Below are 23,011 nucleotides of genomic sequence, written 5' to 3' on the forward strand. Positions count from 1 at the left end.
TCAAGAGTCCCTTGCTTTACAAGTAATGCAGCACAAAGGCCTTGCACTATATTTGGACAGTAAGGAATATAGTTTCCTCCTAGACAGTAATGGTTTGGTAAGTGGTATACAGCACAGTATGCAGCTAATTGGTTGTGTTTCTTCTCATTTGTTCATTGTCAGCGGTGCCTTGCCTTTAAATTAGGCGTGTATTTTTTAAGATCAATCCTTAATCAATATTTGCACACAACAAAAAGAACTGTATAAATACCACCCACCTTCCCTGTACATAAATGCATTTGAGCAGTGGGAGAAGTTACTGACAGTATTTCAGTGAAGATGATGGTGTACATTATGCCATGAAACATGGAGTAGTACATGCATTGGGAAATCAATAAGCTGACAGACTGGCTGCCTATACTTTAATACTTATAAAGGAGTCGACGTGCTGATATGAATGCACATGTAGCCTGGTTTATTAGGCCAAATTTCCAATAGGGAATTCACAAAGTCTCATAAACACACACACACTCCTCAGATACTGGCCGTTAGCTGCTGTGGTCATGGCTGGAGATTTGGATACCTTCGTTAATAATTTAAGTGTTTCACCACTGTATTGAACTGACTTTGGGTTTTTCTAAACCCCAACCTGCAGGTCTACAAAGTGTATGTTTATGCACTCAGTAAAACACTGTGTAGAGCAAATGCTAAATTTATTATGCCTTATTGTGAATTTAGTACGTAAATATAATGCACCACGTTATTTCTTTTAAGGTTATATTAATTTTTAAACTTTGGTTTTGCCTGTCTGTCTTTTTTGTTACTGTGCATTAGTTGTTGGCACTCATCTGTAGAGGAGATGCTGTTGATCCAAGGCAGAGTGATTCCTTTTTAAGCAAATTTGCATTTTAACCTTTAATTTAGAACTAAAAATAGCCACCCAACCTTAGACACTCATTAGTCCATACTTGTCATGAAAAAAGAAGGTTGTTCTCTATGATAGCCAAGAAATTAGATTTTTAAATATAAGATTTTGAAAATCAGGTTTACACTATAGTCTCCAGTAACATCCTGCAATTTGATCATCACCACAGAAGATGCAATGGAAGGTCCAAATGCACATCTTGCCAAAGAGACAAGTACTCACCATTGTCGTCCTTGAGAAGCAGATGCCTTGCAGACCCTGAATTGGTCGCATCATAGAATAAAACAAGAGAGAAACAAGTGTGCAGAGACACTGAGCTCCTAAATTAGAAAAGCAGTAAAGCTTGAATTGGGCCAAGATCAATAAACCAATATGCAACAGGGAAATGATTGAGACAAAGTTTTGTGGACTGATGAATCGTGATTCATTTTATTAATATTTTGGTTTTATATGTTGGTTTATTGAGCATTCTTTGGGCTTCTGTAAACATAGGCATCCATAATATTGTCATAGTCCATGTAAAAAGTTATCTCTTTAAACTGAGAAAAAGAATAGTTCTGCAGAGTAAAATTGCCTAGGTTGTTATCCCCTTATTCTGCAAACTAATCTTATTACCATGTACCTACAAGCAAGTATTTCTACATACTGTACAGATACACCATAATTACAAAAACGTACAGTGTAAATGCAGTTTAATTACATTGTAAATTGATCACATTTAAGATCACTTTTTTTATCCATAATCTCAAATTGTGCTGTTTTTGTGCTGCATAAAATATTTTTGTATTTTGCATCTCGGAGCCACCATAAGAAATGAAAAAAACAAAAAAAAAAGACACTTTTTGATCATTACTGTCTAAGTAGATAAATCACATTTCTTCTAAAGAGATTATAGAGCATTCAGTCACATTGACTGCAATGAAACATAGGCAAGATATTGTATTTGCTGCATAATGTATTGTTGCCAAGTTTCCTCAAATTTCAAATTTTCTATCACATTACAACACTTGGTTGCCTCCCCTATGGAAAAAAAAAAAAAAATCATAGAGCCATACAGTCACAGGGGGCAGCGTCTTGCCTGCATTAGGAGGTAGACAGTGAAATAGCTTGCGTCCCACACTATTTAAAGGCCCATTGCAGTGATGAGCAGAGCATTCAGCTTGTTCAGCTCAACAACATCAGAGAAACACAGTAAGTAAATCATATTATCAACTTAGCCTTTAACGTTTGAACTTTACTGACTATTGAGCTTAATATGATCATTTCAATTAATACAAATGTCACAATTTGGAAAACGTTGAAAGTTTTAGCAGGTGTTCATCTGACAACATATTTGAAGTGCTCTGATTAGAGTCTGTAGATTGTGTAGGGTGTAAGTTACATCCATCAAGTATATGCCGAGCACAGAGCACAGCAACAGATGTCCTCATTACATAGGTCCTTTATTAATTTATCAATCACTTGAGATTTTATCTTGACATCATGATCTATTAGTCCAGTGTGCCACTGCTCTGAATAGTCATTGTACTTAATCTAAGTTAATTAAGTGATTTTTAATTAAAGTAAGGACAACAACAGCATATTTCCCATAGGTGTGAGTGTACATGGTTAAATATAAACATTTATTATTAAACGATAAAAGCAAATCACTTGCATGGAAGGATGTTACTATGTAATGCATTTATACGTACTTCTTATTTTTCAAATGTGTTTACCAGTGCCCATTAGTGCACTTCCTGCGTACATGGCTTCTGGAAAGAGTTGAGTGTCAGGCTCAATTACAGAAACCAGTGACACTTAATTACCACTGATCCCCGGAAATGATGAGTAGAATTACATACAGTACAATGAGTCATTATTTTATTCACCAGAATAGAAGAAAATCAGACAACACTGTTCATTACGTGCTATATAGCGAGTTATTCATTCAGACTGTAGAAGATGTAAAATAATGTGTAGATGACGATGTAGTCAATGCATTTATTGTCAGTCAGTGATTGTGAGTATTTTTTTTATGTTTTCTTTATTATTATTTTTTATTGTGGGCAAGACTTAAGTGAAGCCAAAGCTTCAGTCTAAGAAGTACTAAAATATTGATGGATCCTAATGGAAACATTTTCTCAGGTGGGAATGTTATGCTATGTCTTATTACACATGGGTGAACTGCACGGTATTACTTTCTGAGTCTTGTAACATACATGTGCACCTACAACAAACACTAACTGGTGTAAACAAGGTACTGTTCTGTAGCAGAGACCACACACACACCGTTTTACTTTGCGATTAGATTTCTTCATCTACTGGTCAGAACAAGCCATTACTAATCTTCACAGCTCCCTGAAGAGAAGTGTAATAAATTGATTGTCAGGGTGACCACAGCACAGAGAGCTAGAGTTAATTATTGATCTCCTGCCTGAAGACAATGTTTCTGTTCAGCCCAAAGGACCTAGTAAAGACACAGGCCCTTTTCAGAACTTCAGATTGTATTAAACTGTGCCACTATTCTAATCCTGACAAACATCTTTTTCACAGTTAACACCAAGGGAATGCTACTGCATAGGGTCAGAGGCATTGCCACATCCATAATAATGTGTTCACCAAAAATGTAATTTTTGGTATAACATATAAAAATAGTTATTTCAAATCTCTGTTCACCCAAAGACATTTGGGATAGACTCGTACAAGCTGTCACCAGTTGTGAAGAATATTTTACTTTATTCAACCGAACAGCTTCAACCTCTGAACACTTAGTGGATCTTCTCTTAAAGGCAAAATTATCTGCAACTACAGTCTCTCTTGGCAAGATGAGCCTATGGATTAAATCGTTATCCTCTCAGTCACATAACACTCTATGTTCTTCCTTACATACTGACTTATGTAACTTGGATGCCTGCATATAAATATGTGCATGCTTGTGTGCGTGTACTTTATGTGTTTATGTCTAAACATGTGTCTTCATGTCTGTGTCTTCATGTCTGTGAAGCGAGAAGTTTGGTCTTTTCTGTATGTGGCTATGTGCATTGATATGGGTTCGTGTTTATGTCTAGGCACTAGTCACTCCCGTATCCAGTGTCCGTTAAGTGATGAACTTCAGCAGAGAGGTCACCAGACAGACCAGCTGTTATACATATGTGATAGAAGATGATGATCCAGGTCTGGTGAGCCTAAATGTATTTGAGGTGAGGTGTACTACCAATTGTATTAAACACAGGTATTTAGAAAATGTATTTTAGGTAGTAATACCTACTTAAAAACTCTCAGTTCTGAGTAGACCCTTATGACAAGTTTAATCCTGTATAATAATGTTGGGAATTGCAGTATTTGATTCAAATAGAAATAAAAAATATAGTGGCCTATAAAAATTGAATTGGAAACTGTGAAGGAATAACAGCTATTGCATGTTATTGTAAAGTAATCTGTTCTTAAATCTGACATGAATCAATTATGAATACTTGGCAATCCTCTCCTCTCTCTATTGTGCTGTACATTAATATCTAGTTGGCAGAGAAGGGTGACCTGGCTCTCCTGGAGAACCTGGTAAGGAAGAGCCCAGAGGTTCTGAAAGAGAAAGATGAATGTGGAGCCAGTCCCCTTCATCACGCTGCCGCAGAGGGCCACATCACCCTTATGCAATTCATCACCACTGCCATAGACTCACAGGGTAAGGATGCATCATGAATCAATCATAAGATGTACACAGATGAAATATGTGGATTGTAAATCACCACAATACAGATACTGTTTAAAGATGCATCTGACATATACATATACATCATGTATCGGACACTGTACGTAGTATAGAAGAGGTGGCCGTATGTATCTTTACGCATCTGCATTTGTGTGTGTTCCTGTGTGTATTTCCATGTGTTCCTGTGTCCTATCCCAGAGCTGAACAGCTGTGATGAGCAGGGCAATGTGCCCCTACACTGGGCAGTGGAGAAAAACAAGCCAGAGAGCTGCAGGGCTCTCATGGACCTGGGCGCCGACCCCAACATTCTCAACATGGCCCTCCTGTCTCCTCTGCACCTGGCTATCAACCTAGGACATAACAACCTGGTGGAGGTGAGGAGGTTAAAAATGCCCCGCTGTAATAGCATTTTACATGAGGTGTGTTTCCTCATGTAGTGTGTGATGCTCAGCAGTTTAAAAAAGTACAGATTTGTGTAACTATGTGTTTTGGGGGAATTTTAGGGGAGTATAAAGCAGTCTTTCAAAAACATTCAGTTACCCAGTAAAGATTAAGTTGTCAGTTGTCCCGTGTAGTTTTATCAGATCTTTTATCAACTTGTCACTTTCTGCAGCAGCTCTGTTCTAAAGTCAGCTGACACCTGCTCACACACGGTATCTGATAAAACCTAACTCAGTTGGAAAGACTTGTCATGTCATCGCCATAGCATTTGGCTGGTGCCCACATCCTGACACAATTGCAGCATGGTGGAGGATAAAGGATGCAGGTGTTCAGGTATTTGTCAAGAACAGTAAGGACAGCATGGGACACACTCTTTTGACCAGTTTTTATTTCTGCACTCTACAGCTGCTGCTGTCCTACAGTGCCACAGACTGTAATTTGGAAGGGGATCTTGGGAACAACCCAGTGATACTGGCCTGTTCCATCAATAACTGTGAGGCTCTGGGCATGCTGGTATGTTCAAGGCTTTCGGTGTCATGTATTCATTCAGTTGTAGTGTGTAGCTGCACCAGTCTGTAAAGGATAACTGTCCAACTGTACAGAATGGATTGTATAGCTGTGCGTTAAACTGACAGCCAACCCTCTGCAGCTTGGTCTCTGACAAAGAATGGTCTCCGTTTGTTTTTCTCTCCATCCATTCTCCTATCTGTCAAAGATAAAACATGGAGCGAAGCTGTGCCAACAGAACAAGCTTGGCCATTTTGCCATCCACGCAGCTGCCTTTGCAGGTGCACAGAAAGCCATGGAGGTGATCCTAAAGGCCGGTATGACAAAATGAATTTTCATGGTCTATTGCCAAAAAATTTAAAGTGCTGACAATTAAAAGAAGAAGAAGGAGAAATTTTACCTCAGCCTCCAGAGACTTTTTATTGGAAAATGTTTGTGCTACTTTGTTAATGGGACAGATGCCACAGACTGTCAGTGTGTTTATCCACAGTGGGAGGTCTGCTTGGTAAATTGTGTGTTGTTGGAGAAAGGTTTAGTAACAGCACAGAATATTTCTCTGATTGCTCAGCAGTGGAACTGATGGGTATTCTCACTGTCGGGCTCCTTCTAAATGTATACAGAAGCCCATCGTGAATTACTACAACACAATTACTCATCACTTCCTTTCACTACCAAAACAAAGACCCTGATAATAAAGTTAAAGAAGGAAGGCGTGGCAGGAATAAATAGATAAATGTTTATACCAACGAACATTAACAAATAAAAAATTATTCATTATAAGCTGTGTTCTATGTAAATTTTGTATCTCCCTCACAAGTAACAAACTGTTTCATTCCCTGTTGGCAGGAGAGGAGAATGGCCTCTCAATTGCATGCCACATTAACTATTTAGATAAGTCCAAGAGCAGTCCTCTCCATTTGGCTGTTCGTGGCGGGAACACGGATGCCATCCGTCTCTGCATCGCTAACGGGGCCAAAGTTGACCAGCAGCAGGTACTGACACAAAACGGAATCTTCACACTGGTTAAACATCTGCATTTCTCATAAATGTTCGAAGTGGCTGTGAAGAAAGGCAGAAATTAATTTGGCTGTCAAAGCGCTGGCTGTTTTTTTTGCATAATCATAAACATATGAACACCTGGGAGCTAGAGCACATGCTGCTATTCATACCTTGATTTCAGATTTGCATTTGCTTTTGATTTTAAATTTGCATTCTTCACAAATCTAGATCTAATTTTCCTGCACCTGCTCTGAATATCCCTGGCAAAAGGTTGCCAATGTATGTACTGTTACAGCACAGTTTAACACGCCCATGTGAGAATGATCGTTATGTCTATCCCCGGGCTGTTGGCCACAGCTACAGCAAGAATAGTGAGTACAGTAATAGCTTCAGTTGGCTAAATTGATACAAATTACTTCTCCTTAAACTATGGAGCTGAGTGGAGCAATAGCTGGCCTCATCCTCCCAGTCCTGGTTATCTCATTAAAGGCTTGTGTTACAGCCCCCAGTGTTCAGCCAGCGAGTCTGCAAGAGACGCTTTGCTGATGTTACACTGGGGAAGTGTACAGTACAATATGCATGTGTGTACAGTAAATGAGTACATGTTAGTGCCTGTGTTCATGCTGATGCCTGTATATGCTCTGTCTTAATCAGTGTGTGTCTGCCTGGAGCACACATGATCATGTTTGCAGATCATGTGCATATTTACTATGCAGTATCTATTCATTATTCATAATGTGTCCATGTTTGTTGCTGTCCAGAATGACAGGTCCACACCGCTTCATTTGGCCTGCACACAGGGTGCTACTGAGGTAGTCAAACTGATGCTCTCCTCCTTTGACCGTGTAGAAGACATAATCAACCTAACAGATGGGGCGTGTCAGACTCCTCTGCACAGGTGAGCTCAACCTGAGCTGAGTGGAAAGTAATGTGTTAATTAGTAAGCTTATCACACTAATAGTTTACCTCCCCAAAATCAAGTACATATGCTAACTGTTTGTTGAGAGCAGATTCTGCCTTTAATGTGTGTATAGTAGATGTGTAATATATGTGGTTAGAGTCTCAACTGCTTGTTCTTGCTGTGTAAAGATCAACCCATCTGTCTAAAATCAACACTATAACACTGTGGCAACAAAAGGATGTAAAACCCTTGGAAATAGCAATCAGCAGACAGAGCTTTAATTGGGATAATAATAAACAAGATTGTGGCTGTAATAAAGATATGATTTCCACATTGATTTTACCTAAATGTTATTTGTGTGTGCACAGCAGAACAGTAAGAGCTGATACAAGGGCAAGAGGAGTGGGATAGATCTTTCTCAAGATACTGTTTGATTTAAATGTGGAAACAAAAATCCTCACTTTCCATTTGACTAATTTCCTGACATCATGGCTTTAATGTGCAGTAAAATGCCTACACTCAACTGACCATTAGATAGTAGGATGTCAAACAGCCATGCTGTCTTCATTCCCCAGATAGCATCATCTGTGGTTTGCAGATTAGTAAGTCTGCAGACTGTCATTCGGTCATAGTAATCTTCTTTCCACTACTCGAGTCTTTCTGGATGCAGAATGTCACTAGAATACTGAAGTGAACCATTACAATACTAGACAATGTAGCCGTGTACAAAACATCTGATTGTCATATCGTGCTCTAACAAAGTTGAATTAGAATTGGATTGTCCTGATGTGACATCAGCTAGTATTAGGTAAAGACCTTGACTCACAAAATCATGTCTGATTGGTTAACATCAACTGTGTTTACATCTCTGTTTCCAGGGCTACAATATTCGACCACACAGAGCTGGCAGAGTACCTCATTTCTTTGGTAAATAAGGGCTACAACACACACAAATATGCATCCCACGTGTTATATACAGGACATTCTCAACTTCAGTATTTTTAATTATTTGCCATAAGAGCATTAAACTGCATCAAAGGTGGGAAAACTTTTTAAAGTAACTGGCAAATGTGTGCATCTGTGCTGAGGGCTGTCTTTGCTGTCCTTGTATTTCATTTAGTGACCCAGCGAGTCTATTTCTGTTCTCATTGCTTGGACTAAACAGCATTTTCAATTTCAAACACACACCCCCAGCTTATCAAACGTTAACAGGACCAGTTAATGCTTGTAGACCATCTGTTCCACACTGCAGATCCATTTAAACAGAACTGTGTTGCTACAGTAGGAAAAAAAGATTGGGTCCAAGTTTATCTTCTGTCAACTCATTCTGTTAGCAAACACTGTGACAGGAAATAAACATGTACACACTGAGCATGATTAATTTCAAGCTAAAATGGTCTTTAGACACTGACATTAATGTAACTCTCACCAAAGACTAGTCAGCAGCAGAATTCCCAAAGTTTGGAGTTTGGTGTCCTACCAACTTATTTTACTAGGAATCACATTGTATCCAATTTTACTGATATACAGTAACACAAGATATGCAAGAAAAAGAACCTCAGTACAAGCAACACTATAGGCAGTAGATGTCATGTGTACAGAACACATACATAGATATAACATAGATTTACAGAAAGCTTATGGAATAATATGATGTGAGAGGACATCAAGGACATTGTCAGCAATAGGCTTCTATAGTTAGTTGGTGCCTGCTAGCGACAGCAGATACAAGTGAGCAAATAAACATTCTGTTTCACTAGTCCTTTTAGAATTTTGTCCAAAATCTTTGATTTTACTAAGACTCTATTAAAATGACAAAATGAAAAATGCAGAATATGGAATTTCTGCCATAAACTATCCTGACAATTTGAAATGTATATACTGTATGCAATTTTAATTGTATTTTTAGCATGTCTAGCATTTGCAGTGTACTAATTAAAACAAGCTTGGCTACTTTTCCCACAACGGTCTAATTTGTTTAAAGTAATGACAGCAATACGTGTTAAAATTAATGTGTTAATTAATGAGGTAGTGTTAAAGCTTTAGAGCATTCTTTCCTCAGGGTGCAGACCTAAACAGCATTGATTGTAAAGGTCACTCTCCCTTGCTGCTGGCTACAAGCTGTGGAGCATGGAAAACTGTGGCTCTATTGCTGTCAAAAGGTGAGCTCCACTCATGTACTTCACAACTCCAAGTTCAATGCTTGTAAGATTTGCAAGAGCGATTAATAATGCATCATCCATTGCCATGTTTATAGGGGCCATTGTAAATGTGAAAGACAGATGCGGTTGTAACTTCCTTCACTTGGCCATTCTGCAGCCCAAGGGTCTAAAGAATCTCCCGGAAGAAATACTGCAGGTACTTTAAAATAATGTATTCTGTTTGGAGGACATCAAATTTTGAGCATGCTGCTTAGACAAACATTAGCAGACATTAAGAGACTGGAATCAAATGACTTAACTGTCCTTGATCAACTGAGCCAGTCTGCATGTATTAAAGGGCAGCTGGTGAAGTTCATTAGACTCTCACTAAGCCAGATGATAATTTAAAACTATCACCAAATCATAATATGGTTTATTTATTCTAAACATGTGTGTGCGTGTGTGTGTAACTGTAGATTTAGTGTATATGTACCATTTATGACTGCTGCAGCATACTTAAGTCTCAGTGTGTGGATTTATTTTTTTCAGTATAAGTATAAGTATTTGCAATGTACATCATAATGTATCAAAACAATGTGTTTAACTTTAGAAAAACAGTGTGAAGGCTTTGCTGAGCTGCGAGGATAATGAGGGCTGCACCCCACTCCACTACGCTTGCAGGCTGGGTATCCATGACTCAGTGAAGAACATGCTGGGCCTCTCAGGGCAGGTTGGCCTCGCATGCAAGTCCAAGGACAAGAAGTCTGCTCTGCACTTTGCTGCTCAGTGAGTTCAATTAATCCCTGAAGGCACAACTTTCCATACCATTGAACTAAAAAGTACTAATTTGACCTGGTTGTCACTCAAAGTTTCTCAAACTTTGCAAGTTTGCTCAAAGAGGTGTCAGCAATGTAACTGCTGCTGACATGGATTTGTGTGGAATGCACTGCATATAGTCCTTTTATATTTTTAATGTTAGTTTAAAGATGCATTGTTAATGTTGTAACGTATGAAATGGTGTCCCTGTAGAATCTGTTGTAAGCCGTTATTTTCAAAACAGAATTACACAATTTCTTATGGAAATGATCTCATTAAGTAGAACATGTAGCTTCCCATGCAGCTCCCCATGTCAAAAAAACCCAGCTTCACTGGCAGCTTATTACAATGGGCTTCTAGTTACTCTGTCACAAATGTTGTTTATTGATCGATGACACCGCAGGGGTTGTACAATATTGAGTGTGTCTTCAAGAGGCTTTGCCTTAAGACTCTCCTATCTGCATTTAGACCATCTTCCATGCTGTTCAGTTGTTCTAATCCAGTGAGAAAGTTCTTTAATCTGAAGTCTTTTGAAGATCAATTGCCTTGACATACCTATTACAGAGTGACCCAGTGGAATTGTCACAAGAATGGAAATCCATTAACGAGTCACATATATAAAGGAAAATTACTAATAGTGTGAAATGACTGGACATCCAACATTACTGTTATTGATTTTTTTATCCAGTAGATTATATTAGAACTATAGGGAAAATGAAGGTCACCCTGTGATGTCATACTTAGAGGCACCTGTCCCACCGCATCGATAGAAGGTGCTGCTGCTGAATTTCGGAAAAGGTTCAGAGATGAAAACAGAGCATGGAAAATGCCAATATGTCAGTTCTGTTGACATCTTTTCGCCGTTTACAGCAGTATTCATTAACAATCTTCAATCGCCTCGTAGCTATTGAGCTCCAAGTTCAAGCCCTTAAACAGCATCTTAAACAGCTTTGATCAAGATACTAATTTGCCAAGAGGATCTCTGCTGTAACTGCTCCTCACCTCAGGCTTAGTTGTGCTGTGGGCTTTGCACAAAAATTCTCTTTAGGTGGGCAACAGATAATATATACATTTCACAACCTCATGTTTCTTGTTCAGTCAGTCCTCTCTTCTTTTAGGTATGGGCGCATCAACACATGTCACCGATTACTGGAGTCCATCACAGACTCTCGCTTGCTAAATGAGGGTGACGAACGGGGCCTGACACCGCTACATTTGGCTTCTAAAGAGGGGCACACCAAGGTGATACAGCTGCTGCTGCGTAAAGGAGCACTGTTTCACAGGTAAGCCCAAACAAGTGCTTCGAGAGGAAATATAGATCCACAAAACATCAGAGATAAAAACTAATCAAACAAATCTGTAAACAAGCTTCATACATGTGACTGATTCCTGTTGGTTTGCAGTGATTACAAGGGCTTGACTTGTCTTCACCATGCTGCATCTGAAGGATACACACAAACAATTGAGATTCTTCTGTCAGCCAATCCCAAGTTATTAGATAAAACAGATGAGGATGGGGTATGTATGACCACTTTTGAAAAAGTTCAACTTTATCCAAACCCATGATTCATCTTAAACTGTCAAAACATCTTAGGGCAGTTTTGACACCATAAGCATAGCAGTTCATGAATATTTCCATATACAATTCTAAATATGTTGAGCTGTTTTCTGAAAACCACGGCACTAATAACTACAAGTAGCACTGAATAATACATATGTCTGTTCGTATGTTCTATTATAAATGCACTGTACTTTTCTCGTGTTATGTATTCGTATACCAGAACACTGCGCTTCACCTAGCTGCAAGACAGGGGCATGTGGCCGCAGTCAGGCTCATGCTGGCTCGGGGAGCAGAGCTCGTCTTGAATAAGAATGACACATCTTTCCTTCATGAAGCTCTGCAAAACGGGAGAAAAGATGTGGTGAACGCTGTAATTGACAGTGACAGGTATCAACACAAATGTTTGTTCCGTAGAGACATGATAAAGAAAGAGACGCATCCTGAGCAAACGCACTGTAAAATACATTTGCGATGCATTTTTAAAAACTTTATGAATTTATCCAGCATTTCATTGCTGCCATGTAACATGAAGATATAAAGTTTAACTTAATTTAAAAGAATCGGGGCTTTGCAATGATGTATTTTTCAGATAATCTCAGTGATTTTCAAATGTTTACTTAGGTTAAGAAACAGCTTGTCTCTACCCATTAAAGCCTATATTTTGGTTTTCCATTGTTTTTAGGGTTATATGAATTTGATAAACCCATCATTCATGCTACATTAGAGTAGAGATGTCACATACATACAAAATTTTTACACACCTCATATTGGTTTTAAGATTTATTTCTGTGTATCTTTCATCAGATGTACTGAGGCTTTGAGTCTGTTCAAACCCGGCTCAGGTCAGCGATGTCCCATATTAGACATGATTGAGTTTCAGCCTGAGACTTATAAGGTTTGGCCGCTGAGAAATAAAAAAAATATCATTTCTATCAACAATCTGTGTGCACATCACAGCTCCTCTCTTTCTGCAGTCTCTCTATGTCACACTGTTTTTCTACTTTCCTCCATAGCATCTGTTGGACCGCAGTGTGAAGGAATCTGACGATGACCACAACAGTCCTGACTACCATGTAACTCACCTGTACAATCAAAACACCACAATACTCTCTAACACACAGTAACTACATACATATTGTGTAATGTAACATATATATAAAATGTATATAAACTATTGTTATGTGGTGTAGATTGAATACGATTTCAGGTGGCTGCAAGCTCCCCTTCAAAAGGAAAAGCCAACTGACAAGTCCTTGGACTTCCAGCCACTAGCCGCCCTCAACGTAAGCCACTTTTTTCTCCTGGTATGTTCAGTGACTTTATTGCAGCAGAATGCAAATGATCTATATGAATGATGAGCAGTAATGTTCTAATGTAGTCACATGCGCTCTTTTAATGAGACACTGTTCATTCTGTAGACTGATGTTCCATGGACAACATCATCTGATCATGAGTTGCCTATTCAACTATAAGGGATAGTGGTCACACTTTTCTGCATCCGTTTTTATGCAGTGACAGCTGCGTAGGCATCCTCATAAGAGGTTTTATTTTCATTATGCTGCTTGGTGAAGTGTAATAGTGTGGTTCTCTCAGGCTCTGCCACCTGTACATATACTAACAAGTAGTATCAGCTGATAACACAGCTGAAGGTGACATGTAGTCATTATTGTGTCAAAGCCAATTTCTTTCTTCAGATTCTCATTCTTCTGGGTATCTTAACAATTAGAAAAATAAAACCTATTCCTGCTGTTGTGCAACTTGGCCCTTTTGTGATTTTGTGTCCAAAGAGAGAGGGATAGGAGCAGCAGGTAAGCTGCCTCCACCGTGGGTGGTGTGGGGTGTCCACAATGTGCTGTTAACAGTGGCCTTGCTTTTCCTTCCTGCAGGCAATGGTGCTGTATAACCGCATTGAGCTCCTCAACCACCCTGTCTGCAAAAAGTACCTGCGAATGAAGTGGTGTGTGTGGTTTAACCCCTGAGAGTAATATTTTAGCTTTCTGACTACTCATCACATTGCAAGAAGCATAATTAAATCTCTTCCGAACCAGCGAAGCATTATACTTTATTCATATATGCAATACTGTATTCCCCTTCTAATGAGATCTTTTTTTACATAAATGTCTCTTTTTTGGTATTAATCCACAGGATTGCATATGGGAGCACAGCCCATCTGCTCAACATGTTTATGTACTTGTTAGGCCTCATGCCCCTGACTCAACTCATAGTGACTCTTAGGCCCACGATGAACACAACTGACACAGGCGAGCACAGTATCTCCATGGTGCCCACGGTTTTTAAAGAGGTACTAATGCTAATCAGTAGTAATACTGCAGTAGTTCTGTTAGTGTATTTGTAACTTAAGATTGTTAAAATATAAATAACAGATTATTTAGGTGATATGACACAAAATATGTATCATACATATTAATTAAGTGCCAAATTTGTTGTTTCACAGCAAAGTCTGTTTTTGACCTTCTGTATGGTGATGGTCTTGATCATGAACATCTACTGCATAGCGAAGGAAGTGGTGCAGATATCACAGCAGGTACTCTTATATAAGTGGCATTACCACGAATCACGAAGCATGTGCCCATAAATCTGTAGCACCAGGTCTGTGTGAACACTAGCAGTCAGGTGTGCAAGATCACATTCTGATTTATATCTGCACGATCACTGAATGCCTATTGTCACAATGTCACCTTCACATTGAACCCTTTGATATGGCTCCAAGAAAAATTCCCACATATGTGCAGTAATATCCAGTTAGAATGTTGCTAGTATGTTTGCAATGCGGCCAACAATAACCAGGAAGGTTGTCTACAGAACAAGATTTATTTGTATTGTGTTTCTGCTGATTTCTCTTTTCTTGTCACATGAAAGCGCTGGAATTACTTGAAGGATTACTCCAACCACTGTGACTGGTTCTCAGCTGTCTTTGCTCTTCTGTACATCATCCCTGTCATGTTTAATGCAGAGGGTTCTTTACATTGGCAAGCTGGGGCAATTGCTGTTTTAAACTCCTGGATTGGATTTCTCCTCTATCTTCAGAGGTATTATTCTCTTTGTTGTATTGTAATGTCTTTTCCATCACCCACATGCATTATCTGGTATAATTCTGCTCCCTTGTTTAGGTTTGAGGGTGTTGGCATCTATGTTGTGATGTTTGGGGAGATCATGAAGACATTGGTCCGCATAGTGATGCTGTTCATGTACCTGATGTTGGCCTTCGGACTGGCTTTCCACGCTCTGATGCTAAACCAGGTAGGAGAAGAAAAGAGTAGTAGTGAAAAACTCGAAAGTAGGCTCAAGAGGCTGCAGTGTTTCTTGCATGGCCTCCTTTGCAAAGGAGGTTTCCAGCCTCAGTGAGACAGTACTAAATTGAGTACATTTTTGAAAAAGCAACAGTCATTCTATTATTGGTGGTAGAGCTAAAAGCAGAATTTATAGTGGAGGTGGATAAAAGAGCGTTTGGGCATTAATAGGGAAAGACTGCTGCTCGTCTGCTAGTATGAATCAGCTCAGCAAATGCTACGATAAACCATTCGTGTTAAAGATGTCATTGGTGAATGTGGGCAGAAAGGAAATATTGTACAGGAAAAGTTGGACATTTTGACACATTTTTAGATTACAGTTATCTCTATTTGTAATGTGTACAAAACACAAAGTGGGAAAATTGCAGAATTAAACTATGATGGATAACGCTGGGATCCTTTTCTACCTTCAGAGACAGTTTGACAGCGTGCCGCTCTCAGTGATGCAGACCTTTGTGATGATGGTTGGGGAGCTGAACTACCAGAATAACTTCCTTGAAACGTATCTAAACAATGAACTTCCCTTTGGTCTCCTGACTTACTTCATTTTCGTAGCCTTTGTTCTGCTCATGCCAATACTGCTAGTGAACCTGATGGTAAGCATGTCCTGACAGCCCATAGTTAACCCTGTCCCTCCATCTGTACCAAAAATGATTTTTGTTCATTAAGGAAATCTGTTGAACTTCTATTATTTTTCATTCATTTGCCATTTGATGTGCAGCTCATATCTTTTAATACAAGTTCTTATATGACTTTGTTTGTCCTATAGATTGGTTTAGCAGTTGGAGACATTGCAGAAGTACAAAGAAATGCTGCACTAAAAAGAATTGCCATGCAGGTATGTGTTTGAATGATTATATTTCTTTAAAATTAAAAAAGGATTTACAGAGCTTGTCAATAGAGAATTTCTTCCCAGAGTCTGAAAATTTGACTTTTTCAACCCCAGATTGACCTCCACACAGCTCTGGAAGATAAGCTTCCTTATTGGTTTATGAAACGAGTCGACAAACCCTCCATCACCGTCTACCCCAACCGCAAGTGCTCCAGGGTATGCTCAATACAAAATACATACTGTACCACCCATTGTTACTTTTGTCCGGTAACCGTGTGCTCACTTTGTTCACAGCACTTTTTAAAAGAATTAATCCTGGGTGAAGATGAAACAAATGAAGTGTGGAGTCGGCTGCAGGCCAAATCTCAGAACTGCTCTTTGTTAGAGAATGAGCTTAAGAAGCAAAAATACAGGTAAACCACAAACTAGTGCACGTTGTGACGTAAGAGAGTCAATTTACTGATAAAACATTATAGTAAGATGAATTACATTTATGATTATAGAGCATAAAAACAATAAAAACACAAAACTGTCATGCACAGTATAAACTAAACTGTGTGGAATGGCCAATGTAATAGTTGTTTTCGATGCATCAGCGTCCCCTAGTGGATCAATAGAAAAAAAGTCCATGTCACAAACATTTCTGACTCACTGAATCCTTCTCTAGAGTAAACTTCAGCCTCTCCAAGCGTAACGGAGCTAAAATAACTAATGTCTTCTTCTCCAGAATGAAAGAGATGTCAAGCATGCTAGAGAAGCAGCACAGTCTCCTGAAGCTCATCATCCAGAAGATGGAGATCAACTCAGAGGCCGACGAGTGCGATGGCCCGGCGAACGTCAAAGTCGGCATGTGGCCGAACTTGAGTCAGGTCAAACCAAGAGGACACATGGTGTCTCGCTGGGTTCCGCTGATAAAAGCCATCGAGTCCAAAAGAAAGTGAAAAGAATAACACAGACACATATAAACATAGCCCCAATTATATCATTTTACAAAATAAGCAATTACTGCCTGCATGAATATATAAATACGTAATAACGACCTTATTATAGAAATACTGCACAATGTAAGTCATATCAAAACTCTGCCCCTGGCTTTCAAATGGGTAAAGCTTTAGCTTCAAATATGAGCTCTCTTATTTATCTCATGTCTCTCTTTTTCTCCTACCTTATCAAATAAATATGATTAATAATAATAATGAAGGAATGTGTGTTTTAACATTTTTATCCATAAAATGTGTGATGCACATTGGGTTTCATCAAATTGTTTTTGTCACAGTAAGTGAGGCCCATTGGTGATACAGACAGAATTATAACATGTGAGAGAGCTGAGAGGAAAAAATTGACGTGACAAATTTGCATTGTCCCAAAATTGACATGTAGGCCTGCTGCATGATAAGTGATTCTATGTAAGCTCTTGTGAATAACGTGTGGGCCACTTATTGTTGTAGAAGGTCTGAAACTCTCAATTTTACTTAAAAACAGACAGCAGTATTCCCCTGTAGGTGCAGGGCCAGAGGAGTATCCCCAAAATATGACCGGCTACCCCAAGTGCTACCTCCTGCCTGAGTGTGAAAGTAGCAGGCAGATTTAGCACAAAGAGAATTGACCAAAATGTGAGGCTAAAAATGAAGAAATCATGTTTTATTACACTGTTCCCGGATGATGTTTATGACTGGAGTTAAAAATGGCAGACTACATAAATTACATAAGTTACTTTATAAAGCCATTATTATTAGAGTTTACTCAATTGTGTTTGAATATCTGTGCCCCAGTCTGGCCACCTCAATAAAAAAAAAAGCTGTGCATGTGCAGACAGGAAGTACAGTATTTCGATGTATGACACAACCATTAAAAGAACTTCATGATGGACTATTGCCACTAATTTGTGTACTGCTGTCTTCACTGGGGTCCGAGCTGCTTCTGTAGCGATCATGGGAACTACAGATCACTGGGAGAGAACACAGAAAGGCATTTGACATCATGAGCCTGCACCTGTCCCTCTGCTTCTCTAGCGTCGGGCCGCGATAGAGGTTGTGACCCCTAAAAGTCTTTGTTGATAGACAAATGCTAGCTCTGCCTTATAGTTGAGCTTCAAGTGATATTTATTACTGTTGGCCCTGAATTTAATTATTCCCAGGGTAAATGCAGGAACCATGTAACTATCAATTACACTCATGTTTTGGACAATATTTTCTGTTTTTACTTAAGGAGTTACAGCTACAGTTTGACTAATGAGAGTGTTTTATGTCAACCTGCTTCTCAGTTAATAGTAAATGAAGCAGTGCATTGAAATATGTCACATGGCAATCATCTATTTATAATTCATCCTTAATCATCCATAATCTATTCGATCCTGGATCAGGGCCTTTCAGCTTCAGCCGTCAAGTGTGTTTTCAGCCGTACAGCTCACTGACAGACACAGAGACAGGGGTTTAGATGGAAGCCTATTTGAGGCGCTGACATCCAAGGATAATTTGAGAGCATTCGTCCATGGTCAAGATGAAGTCACATATTGTGAAAATTGCACAGAAAAGCAGGTTTGAGGTAAGTGTGGGACTTTATACTTAGTTTAGTGGTAAGATTTGGTCCAGGAGAGGTTGAGATATGAGCAGTTGAAAGCTACAGTGCAGGTTAAAATCACATTGTAAATTTAATGTGGAGCATCATTATAAATCAGTTATAAAATATAAATGATATGATATTCAAACAAGCGTGCTGTTATACATCCCACAACATCCTGGGAACTCTGGGAGTAAAGTACAACATTCAGAGAATAATTCCTTCCTCTAGTCACCCTGGCATGGCCAGCTACCAAAAATCCAGCATGCATCTCAAGTGCATTTAGGTAATTCTTGGCAGAGTCTTTATATTGTCATAAAAAACTAAATTTCACACATATTATGTGGGGTAATAGCTAACAGGGACAGGGGATATCTTGAGAAAAGAGAGGGGGAGTGTCTGTAAGTACTGAATGGAAATGGAACATTCCATTTGTTCCAAGAAACTTTGCTCCCACACCTCAAAACATTTTCCATGTTTTCCCCAAAGATTTACTTTTGAATTTTGAATATAATATTTCTTATGCTGGGTTTTACTTTGCTTTTGTGTGTGTGCAGGGTAGAGTTTTGGAAATGCAGTATTTCTTTCTCTGACATTTTCCAGGGAACATGGTTCTGTATCTCATGCACATTTTGACTTTCTTTCTTTTTCCTGCAGCTTCTTTAAAGGCCTGGACCTCAGTCTTTTACTTATTTAGCTTAACTCCTAAATCTTAGTCTACAGTAATGTACATTACAGTGATTAATCTCCATGTTTCATAGGCACAAAACAAAAGCAAAAGCTACACAGTATAAGTGTTTGTGGGACTATGGGAATGAAGACAGTGCCCCCCTGCCTCTGCCACACCCGTGTCATGCCAACACTCCAGATGTCATGGGAACCGATAACAGCTGGGTTCGATGCACGCAGGCTGCGTGTGAAAGTCTGCTCCATCTGCAGAAACCCAATCCCTCTGTGAAACCAGCAAAGGATTAAACACTTTTGATAAGGTCCCCAAGACATTTCTATTACCAAAACACATCTGGGATTCTGACAAACCTAAGAATTGTTTACAATACATGCTCATCTGTAAACATTGCACTGAAATTTGCCTGGGTCAGAGAAGTCATGCCCACCTGTAAAATGTCATTTAATTTCTGATCAGTATAATCAGGAGGTGTTTGCAATTTGATAACCCGTATCACTAGATTCACCAAAAATCATCCATTCCTTTTTATCCAGTTATCCAGTTGCACAAGGGCAACGTAAGTCTTTGACAGTTTACACAGGCAGACATGATTGTGGTCTCACTGAGATCATAGTGGCTTGGAGGAATAAGGGGGAGGAGAAATACTGAGAAAAAAATGTACAGATGTACAGAAGTCTAGGACACTTAAATTAGAGGGGTAGCTAAGCAAGAAGGGAGAGCTGCACATTTCAGGCCTGAGCTCCTGCTATCTCGTTGTTTTGGGCTTCGGGGAGAAAAAAGTTGTATTTTTACATATAGAGCATTTTAAAAGATAATATAGTCTGTCATCTTCTAACCTTTTTGTAGATTCTTAAGAGTTGTGCCCATAGTGGCAATTCTGTCTGTCTCCAAGGCGCAGGTGGAGCAGCCATGTCCACTGGCTCTGCAGGAAGCGATGCTGAGGACTATGAGACATATCACAGACGGATTAAAGAGCCTTTAGAGAGGACTACACGGAAAATCACCTGCTATAGACACAACCGATATTCTGATGACGAGTTGGATGACGAAGGTGTGGACGGGAGAACCAAGCAGGAGCGCAGGCTCTCCAAGGCGCAACAGAAGGAGGCGCGTCAGTCGCAGAGAAACGCGGCCAATGCGAGGGAGAGGGCGCGGATGAGGGTGCTGAGCAAAGCTTTCTCTAGACTAAAAACCAGCCTGCCCTGGGTACCGGCGGACACCAAGCTGTCCAAACTGGACACGCTTCGACTTGCCTCGAGCTACATCTCTCACCTCAGACAGCTTCTGCAGGACGACCGATTCGAGAGCAGCTTTGCGCATCCAGTCAGTTTGGTATGAAGACGCACCTTTGCTGGGGTCTCATTTGTAACATCTTACAAATTACACCTCGTCTGCTCTTGCATGTTCCCTGATGATATGTGCGATGTGTCTAATAAATCTGTTGTGTTTCGCTTTACCAGACTTGGCCTTTCATGATGGCGGGGCGATCAGAGGAACAAGATATCTCACCCCCTGTAAGACTTTGTGGAGCTACAGCTTAGGCCGCCTCTTTACAGGAACCAGCTCTAGTTCTTCTACTACCACGTGAGGACAGTGAGAGGAGTTGACACAGACCACCCTCCTGTCCGGGGCTCGCCTTTGAAAATATATCTGCTTTTTTGGCACCATGTCTAGACAAAGACTTTGAACACAAAACTATAGTTTGTTGAGTGCATGTTTGCTGAAATCATTATTATGGCATGTTTACACTGAGTGTAACCTTTTTATCCTCTTTTTATTTCATTTTTAAACCTTTGAATTTTTATTTTAAGGACATCAATATATAGATCAATGTTTATAATTAAACATCACAAAATGATCACAAAACCTTATTGATCTATGATGGTTTTATGAACTCTGCCTGTCATATACAGTCTGTTTCAGTGTTTGTAGCCAACATGTGAAATGTTATCCAGTTTGCTGTTTTAATGCAGGATCACGAGCCTTATCATGAACTAAAATTCAAATCTATTTATTGTGTGATGACATAGTATTTGTGTTTTAAAATGTTTGCATTTTAGGCAAAAGTCTAGTTGTTTTTATTTTATTTTATTTTTAGATGTGAAACTTTGTTATTTCTCAGATTTAGCAGCATGCCATGTGTGTTTAGTTAAAGTCAAGGCACAGGTTGTCAAGTGACTTGAAATACGCAGTAACCTCTTTGAACCTTGATGGTTTCAAATAGAAGTAGGCAGTCGATCTGCATTCATACACGTGATTACCCAATAAAAAATATCAGATGTGTGCCATTTGTGCCTGTAATACAACGGAAAGACTTGGAAAGTGTTTACAGATGCAGACATTATATACATATATACGCATTCTTTATAATTATAAAATGAGTGAGCTGATGGCACACAAAAATATACTATGTTGAAAAATCCTACGACGTGACTTTCCATGTTTAAATTTATAAAGAAACATTACACATAAACCCAGGAGGAAGCTGAAATTGTCTTTTAGACAGATAATCCCACTTATCACCCCCCCCCCCCCCCCCCCCCCCCCCACACACACACACACACACACACACACACACACACACACACACACACAGTCACACATACAGAATGTCCAACAGTGATCTCTTGATCTGGGAGTCCTTTTATTCAGCTAAACCCCCAAATGAGGTGAGTACAGATGGATGGAAATCCATAGCCAGGCAGTCTGATGTGGCAGACTAACAACGTACTTTAGATGAAGAAACAGACAAAAAGAGAAGAGGAAGAGTTTTCATCAGGTTCATGTAGAGCTGCAGCTGTTGGCATGTGGGCGTGTTTCCCAGAACTCTCAACAGATCTCCAGGGACAAACCAGCCACTCCGCTGGACCTGAACAGCTAATGAGCTGTCTTCTCACACTCGGCTTGTCTCCATTCTTGCAACATCCACATCAAATGTGGCAAACGAGAAATCAACTTGTAAACGTCTGATGTGGCTCTTTTTATTTGTCAATTTCTATAAAACATGTTGGATCAACAAAATGATTATGTTTGACTGATTAGCCACAGTGAGCTGTTGTCATTCTGTAGTAGTGAAACTTTGGGTTTCAATCAAATCTAATGTTGTTTGTGTCAGTTCATGACAAGGCTGACTGGTGCAACAAAGGGCCTTTGGCCAACATGACACAATGCTCCAGTGGCTTCAGGTGAAGTTTCTGTAATGTTGCGTGAGTGGCATCTAGTGGTGACAAACGTGAACATAGCACTGTCGTGATACCGTGTGTCTCCTCCAGTCAGTTACTATAACTTCTACTAATGTTAAAACCGTTAATTTGCAGACTTCATATCCAGTATAGCAGGGCTCTTTAATGGAGACATTTAAAATAATAAATCTCAGGACGAAAAAACTATCCATGACAATGAGCAAACATTGCAGAGCCTGTTCAAAGAAAAGTGCTTTTTTTTTTTTTTTTAATAATTGCATCTTTAAAATGTTCAAAGTGCTTGAAGTAACAGTTTTACATAAAATGTTTGGTCATGTTTTATGTGCCACAAACAACCTATTCTAATTTGACATGCTGGCTCATTGTCATATTGTGGACAATTGTTAAAAATATTACTAACACTTGTGTTTTTATTCTGTAATATATATTTTGCTTTTTAACTGTTTCTGGAAGCACAATA

The 23,011-nt window shown here is 39.3% G+C and overlaps 2 protein-coding genes across 2 annotated transcripts; both read left to right on the plus strand.

The window, feature by feature from the left end:
• Window positions 1–1,996: 1,996 nt before the first annotated feature.
• trpa1b (transient receptor potential cation channel, subfamily A, member 1b) lies at window positions 1,997–17,975 on the plus strand. The gene is made up of 28 exons (XM_067486978.1): window positions 1,997–2,095; window positions 3,952–4,083; window positions 4,403–4,565; window positions 4,791–4,966; window positions 5,439–5,546; window positions 5,749–5,857; window positions 6,387–6,532; window positions 7,301–7,437; window positions 8,319–8,367; window positions 9,503–9,602; window positions 9,698–9,798; window positions 10,192–10,367; window positions 11,516–11,680; window positions 11,801–11,915; window positions 12,179–12,345; window positions 12,763–12,853; window positions 12,972–13,031; window positions 13,149–13,241; window positions 13,845–13,915; window positions 14,104–14,260; window positions 14,414–14,503; window positions 14,839–15,008; window positions 15,090–15,219; window positions 15,683–15,865; window positions 16,039–16,107; window positions 16,216–16,317; window positions 16,396–16,514; window positions 16,829–17,975. Exons 2-28 carry the CDS (start codon window positions 3,988–3,990, stop codon window positions 17,040–17,042), a joined length of 3,357 nt encoding a protein of 1,118 aa, XP_067343079.1. The 5' UTR covers window positions 1,997–2,095; window positions 3,952–3,987; the 3' UTR covers window positions 17,043–17,975.
• A 2,043-nt stretch (window positions 17,976–20,018) lies between these two features.
• On the plus strand, window positions 20,019–21,820 carry LOC137105024 (musculin). Its single transcript, XM_067486979.1, has 2 exons — window positions 20,019–20,680; window positions 20,809–21,820. The coding sequence occupies exons 1-2, from the start codon at window positions 20,258–20,260 to the stop codon at window positions 20,887–20,889; spliced, it is 504 nt and encodes a 167-aa protein (XP_067343080.1). The 5' UTR covers window positions 20,019–20,257; the 3' UTR covers window positions 20,890–21,820.
• The last annotated feature ends 1,191 nt before the right edge of the window (window positions 21,821–23,011 follow it).

Source organism: Channa argus, chromosome 19 (genome assembly GCF_033026475.1).
Source record: "Channa argus isolate prfri chromosome 19, Channa argus male v1.0, whole genome shotgun sequence".
Taxonomy (NCBI): domain Eukaryota; kingdom Metazoa; phylum Chordata; class Actinopteri; order Anabantiformes; family Channidae; genus Channa; species Channa argus.

Coding starts and splice junctions, on each gene's coding strand:
- trpa1b (XM_067486978.1), top strand. CDS start 3,988: ATGAACTTCAGCAGAGAGGTCACCAGACAGACCAGCTGTTATACATAT. Junction 10,368..11,515: donor GCTCTGCACTTTGCTGCTCA/GTGAGTTCAATT, acceptor CTCTTCTTTTAG/GTATGGGCGCATCAACACAT. Junction 16,108..16,215: donor TAAAAAGAATTGCCATGCAG/GTATGTGTTTGA, acceptor TTTCAACCCCAG/ATTGACCTCCACACAGCTCT.
- LOC137105024 (XM_067486979.1), top strand. CDS start 20,258: ATGTCCACTGGCTCTGCAGGAAGCGATGCTGAGGACTATGAGACATAT. Junction 20,681..20,808: donor TTGCGCATCCAGTCAGTTTG/GTATGAAGACGC, acceptor TCGCTTTACCAG/ACTTGGCCTTTCATGATGGC.